This window comes from Erythrolamprus reginae, chromosome 2 (assembly GCF_031021105.1).
Source record: "Erythrolamprus reginae isolate rEryReg1 chromosome 2, rEryReg1.hap1, whole genome shotgun sequence".
NCBI lineage: Eukaryota > Metazoa > Chordata > Lepidosauria > Squamata > Dipsadidae > Erythrolamprus > Erythrolamprus reginae.
The window spans coordinates 330,672,002-330,697,921 of NC_091951.1; the positions used below are offsets into that span (position 1 = coordinate 330,672,002).

The 25,920-nt window shown below is 39.8% G+C and overlaps 2 protein-coding genes across 6 annotated transcripts in view; both read left to right on the plus strand.

Annotated features, from left to right (window-relative positions):
* FYB1 (FYN binding protein 1) overlaps positions 1-5,476 on the plus strand; it is a 92,133-nt gene extending 86,657 nt beyond the window's left edge. For all 5 annotated transcript variants that reach the window (XM_070743415.1, XM_070743416.1, XM_070743418.1 and 2 more), the window contains 3 exons: positions 4,309-4,342; positions 4,520-4,551; positions 4,700-5,476. In XM_070743415.1, the coding sequence (XP_070599516.1) occupies positions 4,309-4,342; positions 4,520-4,551; positions 4,700-4,719 (86 nt within the window). In that variant the 3' untranslated portion in view covers positions 4,720-5,476. The remainder of the gene's footprint in view (positions 1-4,308; positions 4,343-4,519; positions 4,552-4,699) is intronic.
* An 18,984-nt stretch (positions 5,477-24,460) lies between these two features.
* RICTOR (RPTOR independent companion of MTOR complex 2) overlaps positions 24,461-25,920 on the plus strand; it is a 56,484-nt gene continuing 55,024 nt past the window's right edge. Inside the window, exons 1-2 of the mRNA XM_070743420.1 lie at positions 24,461-24,570; positions 24,762-24,809. Coding sequence (XP_070599521.1) covers positions 24,522-24,570; positions 24,762-24,809 — 97 coding nt within the window. The 5' untranslated portion in view covers positions 24,461-24,521. The remainder of the gene's footprint in view (positions 24,571-24,761; positions 24,810-25,920) is intronic.

The window sequence follows — 25,920 nt, forward strand, 5'->3', positions numbered from 1 at the left end:
TATAGTTTTCAACTGTAGAAGAAAAGAAAAGAAACTTACAATAGTGAGAAGATGGTCAGGGACAAAATTATTATGAATAGAATAGAGTAGAGTAGAATAGAATAGAATAGAATAGAATAGAATGAAATAGAATACTTTATTGGCCAAATGTGAGTGGACACACAAGGAATTTGTCTTTGGTGCATATGTTCTCAGTATACAGTATAAAAGAAAATATACATTGGACAAGAATCATGTGGTTTAACACTTAATGATTGTCATAGAGTTAAAATAAGCAATCAGGAAACAATCCATATTAATATAAATATTTAAGGGTACAAGCAACAAGTTACAGTCATACACTCATAAGTGGGAGGAGATGGGTATTAAGAACAATGAGAAAAACTAATAGTAATAGTAATGCAGCCTTAGTGAATAGTTTGACAGTGGTGATGGAATTATTTGTTTAGCAGAGTGATGACATTACAAGAAAAAACTGTTATTGTGTCTAGTTGTTCTGGTGTACAGTGCCCTACACCGTTGTTTTGAGGGTAGGAGTTGAAACAGTTTATGTCCAGGATGCGAGGGTTCTGTAAATATTTTCATAGCCCTCTTTTTGACTCGTATAGTATACAGGTCCTCAATGGGAGGCAGATTGGCAGCAATTGTTTTTTCTGCAGTTCTGATTATCTTCTGAAGTCTGTGTCGGTCTTGTTGGGTTGCAGAACCAAACCAGACAGTTATAGGAGTACAAGTGACAGACTCAATTATTCCTCTGTAGTGGATATAGAGAGAGAGGATAACCATTTCAAATTCTTGTTTTTGGCAGGTTAACTAAATCCAGCAGATATAGAATACTGTACATGCTGTATATTTTCTACATCAAAATACAATAAATAAATTGCCCTTTGAGCTTTTTGTTTTGAGGAAGTAGATTTAACATTGCAAAATGGAATGAAAAGAAGAGGGAGATTGTTTAGTTCAGCTGAAAATCATTACAAGACTCAACACCATTTTCAAGGGATCAAACATGCCATAATTTGTTACTAAATGTCACAAATGAGTGACATGTTTATTGAAACAATATTAATACCATATCTTCTCTTTGACATAGTTCCCCTTGCATCTTTCCCCCTTATCTTTTCCCTTGTTCCTTCCTCTCTCCTCCCCGCCCTTCTCCAGCGTCCTTTTCCAGGTCGAAAATTGATGATTTTCTCTAAAGGTTTTGTTTATGGCAAGGATTATTTTTAGATGAGAGAGAAAAGAAGATTAGAATACCCCAGATATGAGCTCATTTCCCCATGAGAGTCACGGTGAATTTGCAATCCTTCACTTAAGGGGAAGTCGCTCTGCCTTAAAATGAATGACAGGAACTCCCAATTTCAAAGGCCAGGGAGGGAGCTGTTTTATCAAACCTGGAATGTCTGCCTTGCAGTTTTTAAATCGAACTTGGAGGGCAGGAAGTTTGGGTTTTTCTTCATAGGGGAAACTCACCCACCAAAGCTACATCAAATAAGCACAACTAATTGGTGAATTATGTGCCGTCAGAATTGTTTTGACTCCTTGTGACCACACAGATAGCTTTTCTCCAGGATGATCTCTCTTAACCTGGTCCTTCAGCATTTCTAGTGATGCACTCATCGCTACTTAATTGGGTCCATCTGCCTTGCTGTTGCTGCTGTTCTCCTTCTATTTATTTTTATTTATTTATTTATTTATTTTGTCCAATACATAATGAGGGTTTTAGTGGGTATATATCTATATACACATAATAAAATACATGATGAAGGTTATAGAGGAGATACTCATAGTAAAATATATCTAAGAAATAATAGAAAAGAAGATTTAGTAATAGAACATATCAATGAAAGAATAGAAGAAGAGATATAGGAATAGAAGAAAGGAATAGGAGATAAAGGAGAGCAATAGGACAGGGGACGGAAGGCACTCTAGTGCACTTGTACTTGCCCCTTACTGACCTCTTAGGAATCTGGATAGGTCAACCGTAGATAATCTAAGGGTAAAGTGTTGGGGGTTTGGGGATGGCACTATGGAGTCCGGTAATGAGTTCCACGCTTTCCTTCCAGTTTTCCTTCCAGTTTTCCCAGCACTTAAGCCTTCTTTAGACAATAGGCTTTTGGATAATGTTATACAGTGTTCCCTCGATTTTCGCGGGGATGCGTTCTGAGACCGCCCGCGAAAGTCGAATTTCCATGAAGTAGAGATGCAGAAGTAAATACACTATTTTTGGCTATGAACAGTATCACAAGCCTTCCCTTAACACTTTAAACCCCTAAATTGCAATTTCCCATTCCCTTAGCAACTATTTAGATTATTACTCACCATGTTTATTTATTAAAGTTTATTAAAAAATATATTTAGTAAAGGCAGATGAAAGTTTGGCGATGACATATGACATCATCAGGCGGGAAAAACCGTGGTATAGGGAAAAAACCCTGAAGTATTTTTTAATTAATATTTTTGAAAACCCGTGGTATAGACTTTTCGTGAAGTTTGAACCCGTGAAAATCTTCGGAGAGGGAAGGCATACAAATCTAATGAATTATTATTATTATTATTATTATTATTATTATTATTATTATTATTATTATTATTATTATTATGAAGTTGTGTGTTTTGTTGAAGGATCTGTGACCATCAATATCGGGTACTTACCAAAACGGAGGGTGGGAGGAGAGAGAACGCCGCACCGGTAGCAGAAATGGAGCTGCACACGCAGCTCTGGGTGACCGGTGGGCGGGCATGCATATTGCAGCGAGATTTGACTTTTGCGCATGCACAGGAAGAAAAATGTTGAGAGAGGATGCACGCGAGTGAGAATCAGGGGTGGGTTTCTTCTCTTTCCGTGATTGCCGAAATCTCACGCACTCATGCATCTTCTCGCGATATTTTCTTCCTGCACTTGCACAGAAGCCAAATCTCGCTCCAAAGTGTGTGCATGCCCACTAGATGTATGCACACGCCAACCAGTGACCTGGAGCTGCGCACACATCAGCACCGGTAGCGGTGGCAAGTTGGAGCCCCCGCCTGGTGACCATCCACTTGTGAGGCAGTGATTTCGACGCCTTCTCAGAGTTCTGAGATTGGTAAAAATGAATGTATATGGGTTATCTTCAAATTGCTTTTTGTGGTGTTGAGAAGTGGAAGCACTGATGGAATTGGAGCATGTTTGGTAAAGAGCAGTTTGTCTCTGTGATTTTAGTGGGTCATCACTGAGTTTGGTTTCGATCCAGTTCAAAAATAGAGCAAGTGTTGTGAGAAAAAGCCTATTGTCTGATTTCTATAATAGGAGGAATTGGCTGGATTTTCAAATTCCATGCATGGACCATTTGTCATCATACAGCATACGGCCCTCTGGAATCAACTCCCCACAGAGATTAGAACGGCCCCCACCCTCCTTGTCTTTCGCAAATTACTCAAGACCCACCTTTTTCGCCAGGCATAGGGGAGTTAGGATATTCCTTCCCCTAGGCCATTACACGTTATGTATGGTATGTTTGTGTGTATGTTTGGTTTTTGTAATAAGGGTTTTTAGTTGTTTTATTAAATTGGATTGTTACATGTTGTTTTTTATCATTGTTGTTAGCCGCCCCGAGTCTGTGGAGAGGGGCGGCATACAAATCCAATAAATAATAATAATAATTCTTCATTGCACCAAAATACTAATATGTCTCATATGGTCTAGATCAGTGAATGCAAACCTATGGCACGGGTGCCACAGGTGGCAAGTGGAGCCATATCGGCTGGCACATGAGCCATTGCCCTAGATAAGCTCCAGCACGCATGTGTATGCCAGCCAGCACAGAGGCACTGGGAGGGTGTTTCTGACTTCCAGAGAGCCTCCGGGGGGGGGGGAGAGGGTATTTTTACCCTCCCCCATCTCCAGGGAAACCTTTGGAGCCCGGGGAGGACAAAACACAAGCCTACTGGGCCCACCAGAAGTTGGAAAAGAGGCCATTTCCAGCCTCCAGAGGGCCTCTGGGGGGCGGGGAAAGCTATTTTCGCCCTCCCCAGGCATTGAATTGTGGGTGTGGGCACTCGAGCATGCGCAATAGGGCTTACCCATGCTCTTTCGGCACCCAAGGAAAAAAAGGTTCACCATCACTGGTCTAGATGGAACTCAATGATAATAAATAGTATCATCTGTTGAGAGGGGCGGCATACAAATCTAATAAATTATTATTATTATTATTATTATTATTATTATTATTATTATTATATATTATAATTTTCTTCTGTCTAGATTCTCTTAGCTGAGATGTCAGTTTAAGCTGAAAATAATTATGTATATACGATTTAATTTTTCAGATGGCTATGTCCAAAGAAGCTGTCTCGTACAGGAGTAAGTGCAATAATTTCATAGTAAATCTTTCCCTGTCTCTCAGAATGTTCAAAGGATAGTTTAAAAATATTTATATTTGAAAGGAGGGGGGTTAGTAAAAAATTATATAGTGTTTCTTCTCAATTCCTAATGTATGTAAAGTAACTAAATTCATGTTTTCTCTTTCTCAATTTACAGTCACGAAGATATATATGATGATATTGCAGAGGGTAAGATATACAATACAAGTAGAATGGAATTCTAATGATTAAGAATGAAGGCAACTGAAATATTTTTTCTATAGGTTTGTTTTTAATTATAAGGATAGGAAGTTTTTATCCAAAACTGATTTGTTTTTCATTTTTCCCTCTTTCGTAGATTTATATGACAATGATTAGCCCCAGGCCTCAACTTGGCACAGTCTTCACCTTTTCTGATTGGTGGATACAAGAGAGAAAGTTATTATTCAGACTTAAGATTTATATGTATGTACAAAACGTTTGGTTAAGCTATCCCACAAGTCTCTGGACTGTGAAGCAGGTTTTATCACAGAAGCATGATAACATTACACAAATATGTTCTTGATTTGCAACTATCAGCCAAATCTTCAAATTGGGACGTTATTAAATCAATGTTGGGTGTGGGATAACTTGGCAGTTTTATTTTGCAAATCTCCCAACAGAATCCAAAATATTCTATTTAGCATGCTACAGATTAAATCAACAATTTGTACGTACAATACTCCTTCTCATATTCTTGCAATGGGCTTTGGAAATGTGCCCACACATGATATCTATCCATCTATGTTATTTTTATCTGGTCATCGGACAACAGAACCACAGAATTGGAAGCAGCCAACTAATTCAACCTGCTGTTGAACTTTTTTGTAATATTCAGGCAGAATCTACCTTGCTATAACTCAGAAATGGGCCACCAATATCTTGCAGTTGTGCCTCTGAAATTCAGTGGGAAAACAGCTAAATTTCAGAAGCAAAGTTTCAACTTGTTTTTTCGTTTTGTTTAAAATTTGGGTTTGTTTTAAGAATGAAAATGAAAAGGGTTTACCTCTAGGAGGATTTCTGTTTCCATTTCCACCCTTGAAATCTCCCCAAAAGCTAAATAATAAACCATGCCTCTTCTGGTAATGTCACATTATTGGATTGCCTCCTGTGGATCTTTCAGAAATTGAGATGTGCCTATTCTCCCTTCAAACATTGTTTATCTCCATTGGAAATTTAAGACAGGTCTTCCATTTTACACTAGGGTGATAGAGAGCAGAACCTGGCTTTTAAAAACTCAACAAACCTTCCAGTATTAGAACAATATAATTTCCCCCCAGTTTTTCCACAATCCCTCAGAATTGTGAAAGTTCTTTCAAAATTCTTATTGCCTTTTTATTCACCTCTCTACTAGCACTGATGATGTTATCTAGTTAGAGTAATGAAATGTCTACAAGAAGACAAGCAAGGATCCCTCAAACATATTCTAATCTAATATTCACTATATTTAGGAACTTTGAATTAAGTAAACCATAATTCAGTTATTCACGGGAAAGTGATCAGTGACTACTGTCTACTTATCGGGCAATATGGGGTACAATGAACCATACTTCACCTTTATCTTGAGAGCCACAAATTCTCTTATACTCAAACTTACTTGTTCAGTTGTATTAAGTTTAGGTTTATTGGATTTATATTTATAGTATAGACTGTATGTATATAATTCTAATAAATAAATGGTTATCTCCTTCCTCCACCACTAAGGGAATTATATAGTTCTAGGCATGAAGGGCTACCAAAATTTTTACTATCACACTGTGGCCGTGGCTTATACAGGATGCCCTGCATTCACTTTTAACATCTTTCAGTGCAAATTGGGTGCTCTGGGGTGGAGCTCCATTTTTGCTACCCCACTGCATTCCCCACAGTCCGGGGAGTAGCCCAACACTGATTCTAGGGCACTTTCACACAAGGGATGTGTACCCTGTCTGGACCAGCTCCAAACCTAGCTAGTTTCACACCATCATCTAGTTTGGGAAAATGAGTCAAGGTATTTCTGATTCTGCTGTTTTTCTTGAGATTATGGGCAAAGTGGCACAATATTCTTCAAATGGCCACATCACTACAAACCTAACAATGATTCTGTTCTTGTATCTGTCTCCTGAACTCAAACCAGTCATAACTTATTCCTCTATCCCAGAAGTGTCAAACTCGTGACCCGCCAGCCAAATGCATCAGATGCTGGCCACGCCCATCCCCATTTTAGCAAAGAAGGTTAAAGTCACGATATGTCATGTGACAATAATGTCACAATTTCACACCCTTGCTTTGCCCTATCCCTGAAGAAGTTCAGCACCCTATTCCTGGAGCTGATCTCTTCTTGTATGTTTAAAATATATTTTAGAACATTTTTTCCCTTGGTTCTCCAAGCCCCGCTGTCATTGGGGAAAGCAGCCAACCTCAAAATGGCCAGAATTATGATCACTGCACCCCACGTGTGTTTTTAAAATGTAATAGAGGAATGCAGGGGTGGGCTTCAGAAATTTTAGCAAGGGGTTCTCTGCCTGGTTTCTGGGTGGGTATGGCCATGATGGGTGTGGCCTAGTCAGCCTCCTCCATAAGGTGACCAGATTTTAATACAGTGGTACCTCGACATACGAGTTTAATCGTTCCAGATCCAAGCTCGTAAGTCGATCAACTCGCATCTTGAACGAATGCTTTCAGACTTTGTTTTTCGCGCCGAGATAACTGGAAGCAAGGAGATTCTTGCCCCACCTAGTGGAAGCTTGGCTCATATCCTGAATTTGAGCTCAGGTGTCGAACAGAAATTTCGCTCGCGTCACGGCTCGTAACTTGGAATACTTGCGTTGTGGCTCGTAACTTGGAATACTCGCATGTGGAGCAGCTCGTATCTAGAGGTACTACTGTATTGGTAAAGCAGGACAACATTGACCAGGGGGAGGGTTCTTGATTCTTGAGCCATCCAGAGCAAATAAAGTGTTTCCTTTCTCTTGGCAGTGGGAGAAGTTTATTCCCTCTCCCAGCACCCAGAGAAAGGAAGCGCTTTATTCACTCTGAACCATCCAGAGAAAATAAAGCATTTCCTTTCTCTCGGTGGTGGGAGAACTTTATTCCCTCTCCCAGTGCCTATAGAAAGGAAGTGCTTTATTCACTCTGGACTGCCCAGAGTGAATAAATGCTTCCTTTTTCTTGGCAGTGGGAGAAGTTTATTCCCTCTCCCAGCGCCTATAGAAAGGAAGTACTTTATTCACTTTGAGCCACCCAGAGTGAATAAAGCATTTCCTTTCTCTTGGTCATGGCAGATGTTTATTCTCTATCCCAGTGCCCAGAGAAATGAAATTCTTTATTCACTCTTGGCTGCCCAGAGCGAATAAAGCGCTTCCTTTCTCTTGGTGGTGGGAGAAGTTCCTTAGCTTGTCATGCATTTTTCTAAAAATTGGGACTTTTTAAAAATGCCACGGGACAAATTGTTAAAAATCAGGACTGTCCCACCAAAAGTGGGACGTCTGGTCACTTTACGCCTGCACCATGGTGGAGGGGGAGATTTTTGCCCTCCCTGGGCTCCCGAGGCTTCCCTCAAGCCTCCAAGAGGACAAAAATGGCCTCCCCAGGCTCCGGAGGTCCTTTGGAGGCTGGAAACAGGCTTGTTTCCAGCCTTTCCGAACTTCCAGTAGGCCGATTTTTGGTTACCCAAGCCTCTGTGCATGCCCTGCACTTACCTGTGTCCAAAATGGGCCTCGTGGGTACTTCTGGGAGGGGAGTGGCAGGATGGGCAGGGCCTGCTAGGAATGGCATTTGGGAGTGTTCTGAACCACACAGAATCTTAGCTAGAAGTTCCCCCAAACCAGACTAACTGCTATCACTGCTAGTGTGCTGCTTGCGCAGCTTCGAGTCTCTGGTGTGTGCGCATGTGCATCCCAGCAGGAGTTTGATTCTGAGCATGAGCAGGAAGCAAAATCTTGTGAGGAGATGCACATGCGTGTGAGATTTTGTCAATTTTTTTTTTTTTTGCTTAAGGGGCGTACATAAGTGCACTGGTGTGCCTTTCATCCCCTGTCCAATTGTCTTTCCTTTCTTTCACCTATCTTATATATTCTCTTCCTGTCATATATCCCCTCCTCTAAGCCCACTTTCACCCTTTTTTATATTATCACATGTCTATTTTCTTCCTATATACTTGTGTATTGGACAAATGAATAAATAATAAAATAAAATAAAATAAAATAAAATAAAATAAAATAAAATAAAATAAATAAAATAAAATAAAATAAAATAAAATAAAATAAAATAAAATAAAATAAAATAAAATAAAATAAAATAAAATAAAATAAAATAAAATAAAATAAAATAAAATAATAAAATAAATAAAATAAAATAAAATAAAATAAAATACAGCACAGAAGCTGTATGCCCACCGCATGCCAGAGACTCAAAGCTGTGCATGCAGCTCCAGTTTTACTACCGGTGTGGCCTCCTCATCCATTTCTTATCCATACTGGTAAGAAACCGCTACTGCCCCAAACCCCTGCAAACCCCCAGCAGCCCACCCCTGGAGGAATGCCAGTAAAACACATGGGAGACCTTTGGGAAAAGTTCGGTGTTTTTGTTTATGGGTTTAATGATCAACATTCCTTCATAATCTCCACAAAATGGAGATGAATAGATATACGTACTGAAAAGCACTGATGGGGGAAGAAGATACTTTTTTTTAATGTGAAACTGAAGCTCAAATGTTATTTGTCATTCAGCAATCAGGCAGCTGAGAAAAAGGGATGGTTGTAGAGGACCCTTTGCATCCTCTAATGCTATTAGTAAGCTAAAGGGAAAGGCACTAATTGAGTTGTGGTGTGTTGAATATGTTCTCTACATTTTAAAGTCAGCAGAAATGAAAACGAAGGTTAGATTCAAAACAATTTCTGAGGGACTTGGAATCGAAAATAGTTGTAGCACTGAAGTGCCTTGAGCATACAATTTATTTTCTTTCACAAAATATTTCTTTCTCTCTCTCTCTCTTCCTCACACACACATTACATTTTACATGCTTTCTACCTATTTCTCCAAAAGAAACAGCATAACAGCCAGTAGAATCTTAATTCCCTTTAAGAATGCCATTATCTCCGGGACTGCCTTCTGCCGCACAAATCCCAGCAACCAGTTAGGTCTCACAGAGTTGGCCTTCTCCGGGTCCCATCAACTAAACAATGTCGTTTGGCGGGCCCCAGGGGAAGAGCCTTCTCTGTGGTGGCCCCGACCCTTTGGAACCAACTCCCCCCAGATATCAGAGTTGCCCCCACCCTCCTTGCCTTTTGGAAGCTCCTTAAAACCCACCTCTGTTGTCAGGCATGGGATAATTGAGACTTTCCCTTCCCCCTAGGCTTATAAAATTTATGCATGGTATGTCAGTATGTATGATTGGTTTCTTAAATTGGGGTTTTTAAAATTAACTTAAATATTAGATTTGTTTACATTGTATTATTATTGCTGTTAACAGCTCCGAGTCTACGGAGAGGGGCGGCATACAAATCTGATTAATAAATAAAAAAATAAAAAAATAAATTAGTCTGTACCATTCCTTAGGCCTATATGTAAACATCAAATCTAGAATAAGCTTTTAGTTAGGACATTGAGGATGTCACTTTTGAATTCTTAGTGATACATTCCTGTAGTTTGTTTTCAATTTGTAAATAAGAGTGAGAATTTTGCTTCTCACCATGATTTCCCCCCATTTCTCACTCACTTCCTAAAAATAAAAAATCAGACCCAACCATTTCTGTGAAGAAAAAATTAACCCAAGCTTCTCTTCAACCTCATTTTCTTCCAATTTTTTTGTTTTCTTGGCATCTAACTGTCTAATTCAGTTGTAAATTGCTTGCTTTTGATCTATTTTAATAACCGTTTTAGCGTTATTGTTGACATACTTCTGACCTTCTCTGGTTTCTCCTCATTTTCAATTGGACAAGACTTCTTCATATTTTTTTTCAATGGGACACATTTTCCAAGAACAGAAAGGCTGCAGGATTGAGGGACTGAAAGTAATCAAACCTATTCCACGTGTCTTGTCAAACCATTCTAGGTGGGCTTTGTTTCAGGAAAAACATAACGCAAAAGAGTTTTTGTTGTTATGGAGTTTAAGCTCAATCAAAAGGAATCCCAGAATACTTTTATATCTAAGGCTGGCACATGCCAGCTCCTCTTTTCCCTCAACAGCTCCTAACACAGCAGATTGTAAAGAATGAAGCTGGCAAGGCAAGAACCAGCATAGAAATAAAGCTTGTGACCCTCTCACAAATCTGAGAGTTGTGAAGAAAACAGTCAAAATTACCTAAACTTGCAATAGAGACCTAGAGTTTAAAACAGAGAGCTTTCATTTCTGTGTACAGTACTGCATATTTTGAGCATATACTGTATTCCTGGTTCCCAATTTGATTTTTGAGGGAGGCAATTGGAAGCTTGTTTAAACCAAGTTAATGGCCTTTTAGTCTTTCTCCTTGTGAGTAGCAGTTCACTTTCTGAAAAGTAAGAATTATATGTCACGGGAGGGGGTGGGGAGAATCAGGATTTTAGAGATGCTTAGGTGGAGCATGGCCAAAAAAAGGTTGAGGATTATTCTTATTTGCAATCAAGCCATATCACATCAATAGTTTCTGCATTAAGCAAGTTCCCGAATGTAGTCTTCAGTGTCTGAAAAGCTGAGGTTTATTGGTGTGTCTGAAATAAAGACTGACGTCTCACCCACCCACCCCATCTCAAAATTTCCAGCACCAAACTCCATTTCCTCCACTCTGCCAATGTGCCCAAACAGTACAACAGTACTTCACCTTCAATCACAACAACACACGAGCACGAAATCGATTTAAACTAAATGTCAACCGCTCCAAACATGACTGCAAAAAATACGACTTCAGCAACAGAGTAATCAACGCCTGGAATGCACTACCTGATTCTGTGGTTTCTACTCCTAACCCCAAAACCTTTAACCTCTCCTCCTTTCTAAGAGGTCTGTAAGGGGCGTGCATAAGCACACCATTGTGTCTACCGTCCCTGTCCTATTGTCTACTTTTTATCATTACTTATCAAATGTTTTATATGTACAAATTATCACCCTATAATTGTTTGACAAATAAATAAATAAAAAATAAATAAATAAGTACAGCCTTCTGGCCTGCAACCTTCCCTAATATGAACATGTTAGTCCATGCACCAAAGAGAACAGCCCCATTTTAGTCTGAACATGACCCATCCAAAACTATTCAATGCGGCATACCCAATAGCAATTGGTTTCTAATATAAAATACAGCATATACAAATAATTGTACAAAGACTTACCATAAATGAGTCGAGGTGGCGCAGTGGGTAGAGTGCAGTACTGCAGGCCACTAAAAGCTGACTGCTAGATCTGCAGGTCAACGGTTCAGTTCTCATTACCGGCTCAAGGTTGACTCAGCCTTCCATCCTTCAGAGTAAATTGAGAACCCGGATTGTAGGGGCAATATGCTGGCTCTGTTAAAAAATGCTATTGCTAGCATGTTTTAAGCCGCCCTGCATAAAAAATCAAATAAACAAATAAACAAACAAACAAATAAATAACTCTATTAAAGTTTGTTGTAAAATAAAACCAGAAGCACACACAGATGACTGGTTCAGCTGGATTCAATAACTTCTTTATAAACACAGTAACATATATTTACAATACAGTGTTCCCTCGATTTTCACGGGTTCGAACTTCGCGAAAAGTCTATACCACGGTTTAAAAAAAATATTAATTAAAAAATACTTCACGGGTTTTCACCTATGCTATGGTTTTTCCCCGCCCGATGATGTCATACATCATCGCCAAACTTTCATCCGCCTTTAATAAATATTTTTTTAATAAACTTTAATAAATAAACATGGTGAGTAATAATCTAAATGGTTACTAAGGGAATGAGAAATTGCAATTTAGGGTTTTAAAGTGTTAAGGGAAGGCTTGTGATACTGTTCATAGCCAAAAATAGTGTATTTACTTCCGCATCTCTACTTCACGGAAATTCAACTTTCGCGGGCGGTCTCGGAACGCATCCCCCGCGAAAATAGAGGGAACACTGTACTATTTAGCAGAGTTCTTCTTCATTGTAGCAAGAGTTAAAAGTAAAACACAAGCAGCTTCTAGTTCAGAGTTCAGAGTAGAAGAGTACAGAGACTGGAGCCATTCCCAGCCTTAAGCTCAAGTTCCAGTTTCGATTGTCTGCACAGACTCGGAAGTGGTTAGCTCCCATTGGCTGACTGAGTTGCTATGCCTCTTCATTGGCTGACCTTACTGTTGGCTCTCCCAGTCCACGAATATCTTAACACACTCTTTCCCTTCCATCTCTTTATTCAACCCTCCTGATAAAGAGAAATGATTAAGCACTTGGAGAGATTAGATACAGGACTGGTGACTGGATGGCCTCTATGTCGTAGAATGTAGACTAAACGTTTCCACCAGGTACTGTATTTCAATCTCCTACTGGTAGATTACAACCATTAATTTAATGACAGCTCAATGGTGGTGAAAAAAGTGACATCCAGTCCTCGTTCATACACCCATTGTACCATCCCCAGTCACATGATCAAAATTTGAGTACTTGCCAACCAGAATATATTTAGGATGGTTGCAGTACCTGAGAATTATCAGCATTTCTGACCCTCCCAGCAGCTTCCAACAAAAGAGATCCGGGGTGGCGCAGCAGGTAGAGTGCTGTACTGCAGGCCACTAAAGCTGACTGCTAGATCTGCAGGTCAGCGGTTCAAATCTCATCACCGACTCAAGGTTGTTGACTCAGCCTTCCATCCTTCCGAGGTGGGTAAAATGAGGACCCAGATTGTGGGGGAAATATGCTGGCTCTGTTAAAAAGTGCTATTGCTAACATGTTGTAAGCCGCCCTGAGTCTAAGGAGAAGGGCGGCATAAAAATCGAATAAATAAATAAATAAAATAAAATAAATAAAGGTCGATGAGGGAAGCTAGATTTGCTTAGCAACCATGTGATTCACTTAAAAACTGCAATAATTCACTTCACTGTGACAAAAAGATAAAAAAATCAGGCATGATTCACTTAAAAATGACCTAGCTTATTAATGGAAATCCTGGTGTTTATTGTGGTTATAAGTGCCTGACATCCTTTTGAAAAGATTAAATAAAAGTAATTTTCATCTAATGATTCTCTGATAGCAGTGGCAAAGAATCCTCCTTAAATTGGGGTGGGGATAGAAACTGTTTTAACAGAAAAAGTAGGGAAATAGTAGTTGCCTATACACAGACACAGCCTGGCACAATGTTTAGAGACAGCATTGATTAAAGGAGAAACAAAGAGGGGATACTAGGCTTCAGTTTCTGATCCACAAAGTTATTGATCATAGGGAAATCCTACAGTTATGGATCGTGACACATAAAATGGTTCCAGCTTGCACAGCTGTTTCCAAGCTAAATAAATATAGATGTGAAAATCTTTAGCCTACAAATAGAATATGCCTTCCATAGAGAATTAATTAGTTTATCTGGTAGTTATAAGGGCAATTGGTATTTTAATGTAATTTATGCATTTTTTAACATTTTATATTTGGTTTCTATCCTTGGAACTCTTGACTTAATTATAATAGCATGTTGCTGTGGCAGACAGGAGTTTGGGGTTAAACGTTGTATTACATTTTTAATCTCTGTAGATTTTGTTCTTTAAAAAAATAAAGATTTCAAGTTTTCTATAAGGCGGCTTTCTATTTGTCATATTTCTTCATTTCAAATATCTTCATACTTACTCTTAAATAGGGCACCATGACTATCAGGCATCATTGCCACTAAACAGTTATCAGTCTGATTTTTAGAATACAAGGCATTATTAGCTGGAAGGAGGTCCAAGTTGCAGCTATAGAATAACTTTGTAATCATATTTGTTTGTGTTGCAAAGAAAATTGGAAGGTTATTGGGGTTTTTTTCTTTTTGTTCTTTTTGTTTGGTATGAGATTTTAACCTTTTAAAAACTTTAAATACACATTTATATTTTTTAAAAGAAATAACTTTTAGAGAGATGTGATATTGTAAAATTTTGAATTCTTTTTTTAGCTTAAAATGGTTAAATTTGATGATCCATGTTTGCACAGTAAACGGCATAAGAGTCCCTTCCATGGAGATTGATGGCTGTCAGGTTTGGCCACAAAAATACCGAGTTTTGATGTCTCTTTGAAATTTCATGAACTATACATTATAGAGCATCTTTCCCTTGAAGGAATCGACCTAGCTATCACTCTTGCGGCAAGATGGAGGGAAAATAAATTTAATAAATAATAATAATATGATGCTATCCATTCATACATCCAACATTTGGTGTTTCTATGGGCCAGGTATGTCCACATCTTCCAATCTTGAACTCTTTGAGTTGTTCTATGCTCTGGCTGGTGTTACTTGGAGGCTTGGTTTCAAATAATAATAATAATAATAATAATAATAATAATAATAATAACAACAACAACAACAACAACAACAACAACAACAACAACAACAACAAAAACAACAACTTCAACTTGTGCCGGAACTCCCATTTACCAGTGGCAAAGAACTGGTGGAATCATAAGCCCGAAAAAGTGGTTGAAAATGAGCAAGCAAAACTAGTGTGGGAGTTCTGACTTCAGACTGACCGAATTCTGAAGCATAACACACCAGACATTGTGATCGTGGAGAAAAAGAAAGTATGGATCATCGACATCGCAATCCCAGGAGACAGCAGAATTGAGGAGAAGCAGCTAGAGAAATTAGTGAAATATGAAGATCTAAAAATCGAGCTGCAATGACTCTGGCATAAGCCAGTGAAAGTGGTCCCAGTTGTACTTGGCACGCTGGGCACAGTACCAAAGGATCTCAGTGGACATTTGAAAACCATCGGAATTGACAAAATCTCCATCTGTCAATTGCAAAAGGCCGCGTTACTGGGATTGGCAAACATAATTCGCCGCTACATCACGCAGTCCTAGGTGCTTGGGAAGCGCCCGACTGGTGATGAAATACGAAATCCAGCATAGTGATCTCGTTTGCTGTGTTGTACTGACATAATAATAATAATAATAATAATAATAATAATAATAATAATAATAATAATAATAAATCAAAGCAATTTTAATCCAGCACACATTCTGCCCTTAATATTATTTAGCACTTTTATGATATCCTTTTAATTTTGTATAATAATTGTCTTGTAGCACAGTCAAGGCTTCAGGACTGGGACAAGCCATAACTATTGGAAAATAAATAAATAAGTGGTAATCAGAGACAATGGAATTGGCTGCAAATTATATTAATGAGTTCATACATTCAACAGTATTAACATATTCTGCTAAATTAATTGTAGGTTGTCTGTTTGCTTAACAAGGCGTACACTTTGTACAAACTAAGCAACTATGTTTTAACAATATATATATTTTAAAAATATGCTAAATGTTATATATACCGTTCATATTTCCCTCCCTCACCATCTCTCCACGCATGCACACAGAAAGACTCATTTTGCAGCATGTACTCTGGATGCTATACATAAAAATGTTCCTTACTGTAGTTAAGGCAAAATTATACAGAGTGTAAACAGGAAGCATTTGACATTTTTTCAAAGAAAAACCAGTCAATTTTCAGAGTAAAACCACACTTTCAGAAGTGAGAAACTTTACATTTAAAGTTATTATCAGTAGTGTTTTATGTTTTTAAAAACACCAATTACCATATGAAATATACTTTATGAACTGATAGTTTTTTTAAAAAAAAATGTTGTTAAACCCAATTACCATTTTTTCAAAGTTTAAGTTGTAATATTCATATAGTTCTAAATAAATGCATTCTAGTCCTATCCGGCAGATAGCATAAATCTAAGGTCAGGGAATAGGGTTTTTATCCTTCAGCATGAAATGTCATGAATATGTCTTTTTAAAAAAATTCTAGAGACTACCAACCTACCTAGTTCAGTAGATTTTCTTCAGTTAACTTCAGATTATGAGATTTGGTGGTGGTGGTGAGACATTAATAAGTAGTCATTTTTGCAGATCTGATGACTTTGATCCTTTGTAAAATTCTACAAAACACTAAAGGGACATCACAACGACATCTTATGGTTTATAATAATTGCTGTGCATCTCTGGAGATTCTAAATCATCCAGATCATAGTTGTCCCAAAGGGCTTTTTTAAAAATGCAACTGGGGTTTCTTGGTTTTTTCTTTGAATTATGTTGTTCCTTATCCAAGAAGGTGGAACAGAACTTCTTCAGTTCTGATCAGTTCAGTCCACAGAGCTGAAGCAGCGTCTTGGATGAAAATGAAACATTTCAAGGATGCTACAACATCCACCCTGTCAAGGACTACTTCAGCTTCAATCACAACAACACAAGAGCACACAACAGATTCAAACTTAATATTAATCACTCTAAACTTGATTGTAAAAAATATGACTTTAGTAATCGAGTTGCTGAAGCATGGAACTCATTAATAGACTCTGTAGTGTCATCCCTTAACCCCCAAAATTTTACCCTTAGATTATCCACGGTTGACCTCTCCCGATTCCTAAGAGGTCAGTAAGGGGTGTGCATAAGCGCACTAGAGTGCCTTCCGTCCCCTGTCCTAATACTTCTCTTATATTTCTACTAACTACATGTATATGTTTATGAATTCTAGTATTTCTTCCATTTTATTCCTATATCTCTCTTCTAATCTTCCATTTACTGTATATATTGTACTATGTTTATATCCTCTGAAACCTACATTATGTATTGGACAAAATAAAATAAAATATAAATAAAATATAAATAAAATATAAATAAATAAATAAATAAATAAATAAATAATCAAGTCCACTTCCCTTTTTACAAAAACACCTTTGAGACAATTAATAAAACTAAATCTTAGTTTGCATAATCAATGATTATTTTATTAGGGATTATTTTTATATGGAATAAGGTATTGTATATACTGTATACTGAAATCCTTTTACAGACTGGCAATTTTCTGAGTGGCTATGTTACCAGGATGGGAAGCTTCTTGGGCTCAGGCCTAATTAATACTTAAATGGAGAGCCCCAGGCTCAGTTTTAAATTACATTAGAAAATTAAAGAAACATTCCAGAAGAAACCTATGGCATTTTCCCATCCCCCATTCCCCACCCCCCCAAAAACCCTGCATGGACCTGTCTACAAAGTCATCAGGAGTTGAGTTCAACCCAAATGAGTCTTTACCTTTCATCAGGCCGCAGAATACCATATTTACTAATATGTATGGTAATAAAGATTACACCTGCAAATGTTGAGGCTTTTGACTTTTATCAGCTGAAATTAAACATTTGTTGGGTTGTAGAGATCTTATAGTATATTTATGAGCACCCATGTCTCACAAAAATGAGGTTCTGCCTATAGTACCCAAGAAGTCAACACTTATAGAACCATTTGGAGACAATACCTGACAGTATTATATCAAATATAAAATACCTGCAAAAGGGATTTCTGTAACAAAAACCAATACAGTGAAGAGGAATTACATGAACATTTTGTGTAAAGAAATATGACTATACGATGAATGTGTAAGTAAACGAGGGAAGTGTTTCAGGAGGGAAGTGTTTTTAATAGGAAAGTAAACACAAGAACACGGGGACACATTCTGAGGTTAGTAGGGGGAAAGATCAAAAGCAACATGAGAAAATACTATTTTACTGAAAGAGTAGTAGATGCTTGGAACAAACGTCCAGCAGACGTGGTTGGTAAATCCACAGTAACTGAATTTAAACATGCCTGGGATAAACATATATCCATCCTAAGATAAAATACAGGAAATAGTATAAGGGCAGACTAGATGGACCATGAGGTCTTTTTCTGCCACCAGTCTTCTATGTTTCTATGTTTCTAAACAATGCATCAAACTAGTACAAGAATGGTGAAGGTGAGCTTTTGTGAGAAACTTGACATTTAGGAATTACTGGAACTGGAATTATGGTATCTGTGTTTGTGTGTGTGTGTGTGTGTGTGTGTGTGTGTGTGTGTGTATATCTATCTCTCTATCAAAGATCCTAAATATGTCAGACTTCTCACACAAATGCACTTTGAGGGATTATCATCAATGACAACTGTTCCACAGTATTCAGGACCTCAGACTGGGCTGAAGGTTCACTTGCCAACATGACGATCCGAAACACACAATCAAGACAACACAGGAGCAACTTAGGAATAACTCTGAGTGTCCTACAGTGGCCCAGCTTGAGCCCTGACTCGAACCTTATCAAACATCTCTGGAGGGAGCTTAAAATGGCTGTCCATCAACAGTTGTCATCCAATCTGACTGAGCTTGAGAGGATTTGCAGAAAATTCAATTCAGGTGAGCAAGGCTTGTTGCCTCATACCCCAAAAGACTCAAGGTTGTAATTGCTTCCAAAGGTGCTTCAGCAAAGTACTGAGGGAAGCAGTAATGGGCAGCCAAAATTTGTACTGCCACACTGTGGGTGTGGCTTATGTTGTGGGTGTGGCTTAATGGTCATGTGACTGGGTAGGAGTGGCTTGTTGGCCATGTGACCAGGTGGGAGTGGCTTGAACAATCATCATCGTTCAAGTGAACTGTTAAGTCCTCGACTTACAACCTTGTCAGTTGTGTCACTCGCTGGGGTGACAATTTGCTTCTTGTTTCCTGCACTCTCCTTCCTGGGTCGCTCCCCCGCCTCAGGATGGGTAGTTAGGCCAGTGTTTCCCAACCTTGGCAACTTGAAGATATTTGGACTTCAACTCCCAGAATTCCCCTGCCGGCTGGGGAACTCTGGGAGTTGAAGTCCAAATATCTTCAAGTTGCCAAGGTTGGGAAACACTGAGTTAGGCGAATGGGTGCTGCCAGAAGCCTAAATGCTGCCAGCGCTGCTTCCACCCATGCCTTCTGCTTGCACCTCAGGTGGGAGGTGACCGCATGAGGCTGGAGGGGAGCAGGGCAGGAGAGAGGGAAGCTCGTCCCAGGCCAGGAAGGAGGAAAGAGGAAAAAAGCAAGGAGTGCAGATGCAGCAGCAGGAAAAAAAAGGAGAGCTGAGCCGAGACCAGTAATCCAGGAAGTGACAGCTGCCAATCAGCTGGAGCTGCGCACACATCTTCATTTCCGCCCCGTACAGCCTGCTGCCCACCCCTGGAATGAAGGGTCTGAATACTTATGCCAATGTCATATTTCAATATTATTTTTAAATAAATTTACAGAGATTTCTAAACTTCTATTTTCACTTTGTCATTATGGGCGTACTGTGTGCAGATTAATGAGAAAAAATATTTAATTTTAACAATTGTAGAATCAGGATGCAGCATAACCAAGCTGACAAAAGTGAATGGGGCATCTGAATACTTTCTGAACCCACTGTATATACAAGGAATACACACACACTATCTATTTTTATCACTTAGTCATTAAGTCACACCCATCTCTTCATGACCAACAAAGGCAATCTTTTCTTTAAAACTTCCAGTGTTGCAGCATTTACAACTTCTGGAGGGAAGTTGTTCTACTGATAGTTCTGTCTGGAAATATCTCCTTAGTTCTAAGTTACTTCTGTCCTTGATTAGTTTCCATCGACTGCTTCTTGTTCTACCCTCGGGTGCTTTTGAGAATAGGTTCACTCCTTCTTCTTTGTGGCAGCCCCTGAGATATTAGAACACTGCTATCAGGTCTCCCCTGGTCCTTCTTTTCATTAAACTAGCTATACCCAGTTCCTGCAACCGTTCATGTTTTAGCTTCCATTCTCCTAATCATCTTTGTTGCTTTGCTTTGCACGCTTTAGTCTTTTTTACATCACAGCGATCAAAACTTGATTCCAAGTGTGGCCTTACTAAGGCATTATAAAGAGAGATATTAACACTTCACGTGATCTTGATTCTAACCCTCTGTTAATGCAGCCTACAACTGTGTTGGCTTTTTTGGTAGTTGCTGCACACTGCTGTCTCATATTTAAATGGTTGTCCCCTATCCAAGATCTCTCTGTTACTACTATTTATTGTGGTTGGCTCTGGCCCAGCTCCTGCCCCAAGGACTGTGGATGTGGGGGAGACATCCACATCCTGCAGGCCTGTTTTGCCCCCCCCCCAATGGAATCTGATGATGAAGGCTCCTCTGACCAAGAAGACATGAGTGACAGGGAGGAGGAGAGTGTGGCAGACAGCTCAGAAGGAGATCAATTATCTAGCTCCTCTTTGGATTCAGAACAAGAGTTAATGATACAGCCACGCATGCGGAGAGCGATGCATAGGCAACAACAACTGAGAGATTATCAAAGAAAATGAGGCCACCTGTGGTTGGGTGGGGCTGTGGTAATTAGTGAGGCTGCTATAAATAGCAGCCTGTGGGTTTGGCCATTGTGGAGGATTATCTGATCGTTGTGTTTCGTGACTGCTTTACTGACTTTGACCTTTTGTGTGCTGATTTTTCCCCCGCTTTGAAACTAAACCAGAGCAAAGTGTGTTTCACTTTGTGAAAGAAGGACTGTGAATTGCATCACAGCTGCAAGCTAAGTATCACAGAACTGATAAGGGACTTGTACAAATTACCAGTTTGTTTGGGGACGAGTGCTCTTTGCTATACCAAAAGAGGGCTTAGGTTAAGTGAATTTTCATTATAAAGAACATTGTTTTGAATTTTCAAATGTGTGTGTCTGAAATTTGTACCTGTGAATTTGTGAGAGGAGTCTACCAGAGAGCTCGACAGAACACTATTGAGCAAGATACCACATATACCATACCTGTACATTTTGTGTCAGTAACCCTTATTTTTTTTTTCATGGCTGTAACTTGTTGCTTGTATCCTTACGATTTATATTAAGAGTTTCCCGATTGCTTATTTGTACCCTATGACAATCATGGTTCTTGGCAAATGTATCTTTTCTTTCCTATACACTGAGATCATATACACCAAAGACAAATTCCTTGTGTGTCCAATCACACTAGGCCAATAAAAATTCTACTCTGTTCTGATCTATTCTGTTCAATAGCACCTAATGTTCAAGACTGCCTCAATTATAGCATGCCAGTCTCCCCCTTTCTTTCAATGTTCTCCTGAATTTGGCCAAACCCATATTCATAGCTTCGACGACACTGTCTAACCATGTCATGGTTAGACAGAGAGTTATTGTTAACGGCGAGTATTCTGAGCAGAGTCAGGTTACAAGCGGTGTGCCACAAAGGTCTGTTCTGGGTCCTATTCTTTTTAATATGTTTGTGAGTGACATAGGGGAAGGTTTGGTAGGGAAGGTTTGCCTATTTGCCGATGACTCTAAAGTGTGCAATAGGGTTGATATTCCTGGAGGCGTCTGTAATATGGTAAATGATTTAGCTTTACTAGATAAATGGTCAAAGCAATGGAAACTGCAGTTTAATGTTTCCAAATGTAAAATAATGCACTTGGGGAAAAGGAATCCTCAATCTGAGTATTGTATCGGCAGTTCTGTGTTAGCAAATACTTCAGAAGAAAAGGATTTAGGGGTAGTGATTTCTGACAGTCTCAAAATGGGTGAATGGTGCAGTCAGGCGGTAGGGAAAGCAAGTAGGATGCTTGGCTGCATAGCTAGAGGTATAACAAGCAGGAAGAGGGAGATTATGATCCCGCTATATAGAATGCTGGTGAGACCACATTTGGAATACTGTGTTCAGTTCTGGAGACCTCACCTACAAAAAGATATTGACAAAATTGAACGGGTCCAAAGACGGGCTACAAGAATGGTGGATGGTCTTAAGCATAAAACGTATCAGGAAAGACTTAATGAACTCAATCTGTATAGTCTGGAGGACAGAAGGAAAAGGGGGGACATGATCGAAACATTTAAATATATTAAAGGGTTAAATAAGGTCCAGGAGGGAAGTGTTTTTAATAGGAAAGTGAACACAAGGACAAGGGGACACAATCTGAAGTTAGTTGGGGGAAAGATCAAAAGCAACATGAGAAAATATTATTTTACTGAAAGAGTAGTAGATCCTTGGAACAAACTTCCAGCAGATGTGGTAGATAAATCCACAGTAACTGAATTTAAACATGCCTGGGATAAACATATATCCATCCTAAGATAAAATACAGAAAATAGTATAAGGGCAGACTAGATGGACCATGAGGTCTTTTTCTGCCGTCAGACTTCTATGTTTCTATGTTTCTGTCATTCTCTTCCGTCTCCTCCTTTCGCCTTCAGTCTTTCCCAAAGTCAAGGTCTTTTTCAATTTATCTCCTTTTCTTATTTGGGGGCCAAAGAACTTGGGCTTCAGCTTCAATATTTGCCCTTCCAAATAAACTTTTATTTTATTTTATTTTATTGATTGATCAATTGGTTGATTGATTGATTGATTTGGGCTTATATGCCACCCATCTCCGAAGACTCGGTGGTTATAAATACATTCATACACATAGAGAACTAGACATATGTCTAGCTCAAACTGCCAAGGAGCTGCTGATACACAATTCTGCAGAGAAATCATTGAGTCTGTCACCTGCATCTCTATAACTGTCTGGTTTGGTTGTGCAACCCAACAAGGCCGACACAGACCTCAGAGGATAATCAGAACTGCAGAAAAAACAATTGCTGCCAACTTGCCTTCCATTGAGGACCTGTATACTGCACGAGTCAAAAAGAGGCCCATGAAAATATAGACTGACCCCTCGCATCCTAGACATAAACTGTTTCAACTCCTACCCTCGCTATAGAGCACTGCACACCAAGACAATTAAACGTAAGAACAGTTTTCTCCCAAACACCATCAGTCTGTTAAACAAATAATTCCCTCAACACTGTCAAACTATTTACTAAGTCTGCACTACTATTTCTACTAGGTTTTTTTCTCATCATTCCTATCATCCATATCCTCCCACTTATGACTGCATGACTGTAACTTGTTGCTTGGATCCTTAAGATGTTTTTATTAATATTGTTTCCTGATTGCTTTTTTGACCCCTATGACAATCATTAAGTGTTGTACCTCATGATTCTTGACAAATGTATACTTTCTTTTATGTACACTGAGAGCAAATGCACCAAAGACAAATATGCTTGGCCAATAAAGAATTCTATATTATATGCTGATATTGATAGATGATGGATAGAGTAATAGATATAAAAGACAAATCAACTTGCAGTGACTGGAAGCCACTCAGAGAAAGAAGTGCACTAATGAAGTTATCCACCTGTGCGCACATAAACTATAAATCCTGAGTCCTCACCACCATGGACTGCCAAAACTTTTACTGCCACTGTGGGCGTGGCTTGCAAGCCATGTCACCAGGTGGGAGTGACTTGACAATCATGTGACTTGGAGGGGTGCCTTAAAAGTCATGTGACTAGGTGGGAGTGGCTTATCGACCAAGATAAGTTTTTAAATAGGTATTTGGGCTCTTTTTTCAGTTGATTAAGTCACATTATTTGAATGGCCACAAAAAGGACAAATGACAAGACAGCATTATTTGTTAAGGAACCCAGTAACATTTTAAGGTTTTGTACCAACTGACAAGGTTCAGTACAAAAACAGATTAGGCAAGTAGCTCAATTTTCTTTAATTGCCATAAAATATCAGTTCTAGATTATGATTAAAACGATTCAAACGTTTATGGGTAAAAACATACTTCTTTAATTATTTCCTATTTAAAAAATAATTAAGGATCATACTAAGCTACCAGAGAAGGAAGGACAATGAAAAAACTATCAAATAAATAAATTGTAATTAAATAAATTGTGCAAAAACTTACTATCCCCCCTGCGTGTCCCAGGGGTAGGCAAAGTTGCTCTTCTATGACATGTAGATTTCAACTCCCATAATTCCTGAGCTAGAATGATTGGCTCAGGAATTCTGGGAGTTGAAGTCTACAGAGCCAATTTTGCCTACCCCGGCTCACACTATAGGGTGGTAAACAAGGCGATGCGGGTCCCACCACCTGGCTAAAGGAGGAACGGCGCCGGCGGTGCTGCTACCGCTTTCTACCCGCTCCTTGTTCCTTCCAGGCAGCCTCCCCTCGAGAGGCACCGCTGAATACGGGCGGGTCCTTTCCGCTCTTCCCCTCCCCGGAGCCCCCAGCAGCAACGTCTCCACTGCCTCCGCCGCTCCGACCGCCGGGCCTAGCGCGTCCAGCGGGCGGGCGGGCGAAACTCCAGCGGCGCCTGTACTCTCGCGAGATCGGGGCAAGGTTTCCGGTGTTGTGACTGCGGGACCGTAAACATGGCGGTGAGTCTCCGCGCCCGCTCGCTGAGGCACCTCCGCATCCGAGGTGAGGAGAACCTGGACTAGAGGCCCAAACCGGGGTCGGGCTGGGAAGGGGAGGGAAAAAACGGCGTGTCTCGGAGCTTTTCCGTCCCTCTTCGCTTGCCTCGGGCTCCGTTGCTCAGCACGGCCCCGGTGCGGCGGCTTCCATCACTAACTGAATCTCCTGCTCTTGTGTCTCCTTTCTCCCCTTTCCAGGCCGGAACGACAGCGGCGAGGAGAACGTCCCGCTCGATCTCACCCGAGGTAATTAACGAGGGCCTGCCGAAAGCCGAGCCGGGCACAACACATACACACACACGCCTCCTCCTCCTTTGAGATGCCGGCTCCCGTTTTCAGAATGGGGAGACTGAATGGGAGTCTGAGGTCGGAGGGTGGAGGCTTGTCGGGCGAGTCCTCCGCGGGGAGAGAAGAGGGAGGGTCGCCTCAAGGGCCCCTTGGGCAGCCGCTTCTGCCTTTCTTGGAGGCGGCGGCTCCCTTTTGCAGATGGAAAGGTTACCAGTAACACAACCGTCACCGCTGCCGCCTCCCTTGTTTTAAAACTAAGCTTATTTGGGGATGGTTGGACAACCCCCCCCCCTTTCCTCCCCCTCCTTCCTCCCTTATTTAAAACTACGCTTGGTTGGAGTGGTTTGACTTCCCTGTGAGTAATCATTTCATTCAGCCTGGGTTGCGGGATGTCTGAAAGCCGGACTTGTGGACTGAATTAGTTCCTCAATGGAAGGCCCGGCCTTTTTCCCTTACTGCCCTGCGTGTTTGCAAGAACACAAAATCAACTCTGAAGATATAAGCATTTTTCATACTCTGTGTGTGTGTGTGTGTGTGTGTGTGTGTATGTTTATGTGTTTATTTATTTATAAATTAATTAATAAACATGATAGATACATTCAGGTTTAGGAGGGAAGTATTTTTTTAATAGGAAAGTGAACACAAAAACAAGGGGGCACAATCTGAGGTTAGTTGGGGGGAAAATCAAGCACCGTGAGAAAATATTATTTTACTGAAAGAGTAGTAGATACTTGGAACAAACCTCCAGCAGAAATGGTTGGTAAATCCACAGTAACTGAATTTAAATTATCCCAGGATAAACATATATCCATCCTAAGATAAAATACAGGAAATAGTAAAAGGGCAGACTAGATGGACCGTGAGGTCTTTTTCTGCTGTCAATCTTCTATGTTTCCATTTGTTTTGTCAAGTGCTTATTGGTGGTATACAAAGATATAACCATATTTATATACATGACCCCACCCCGCTTTCTGCAATGCCTTTTTGTTCACCCTGCTTAAAATAAGTTGGTATTTGTTGAGCCTCTTGAGAAGGGAGGGGATGTGACCGCTGGGTTTGACAGGATGAA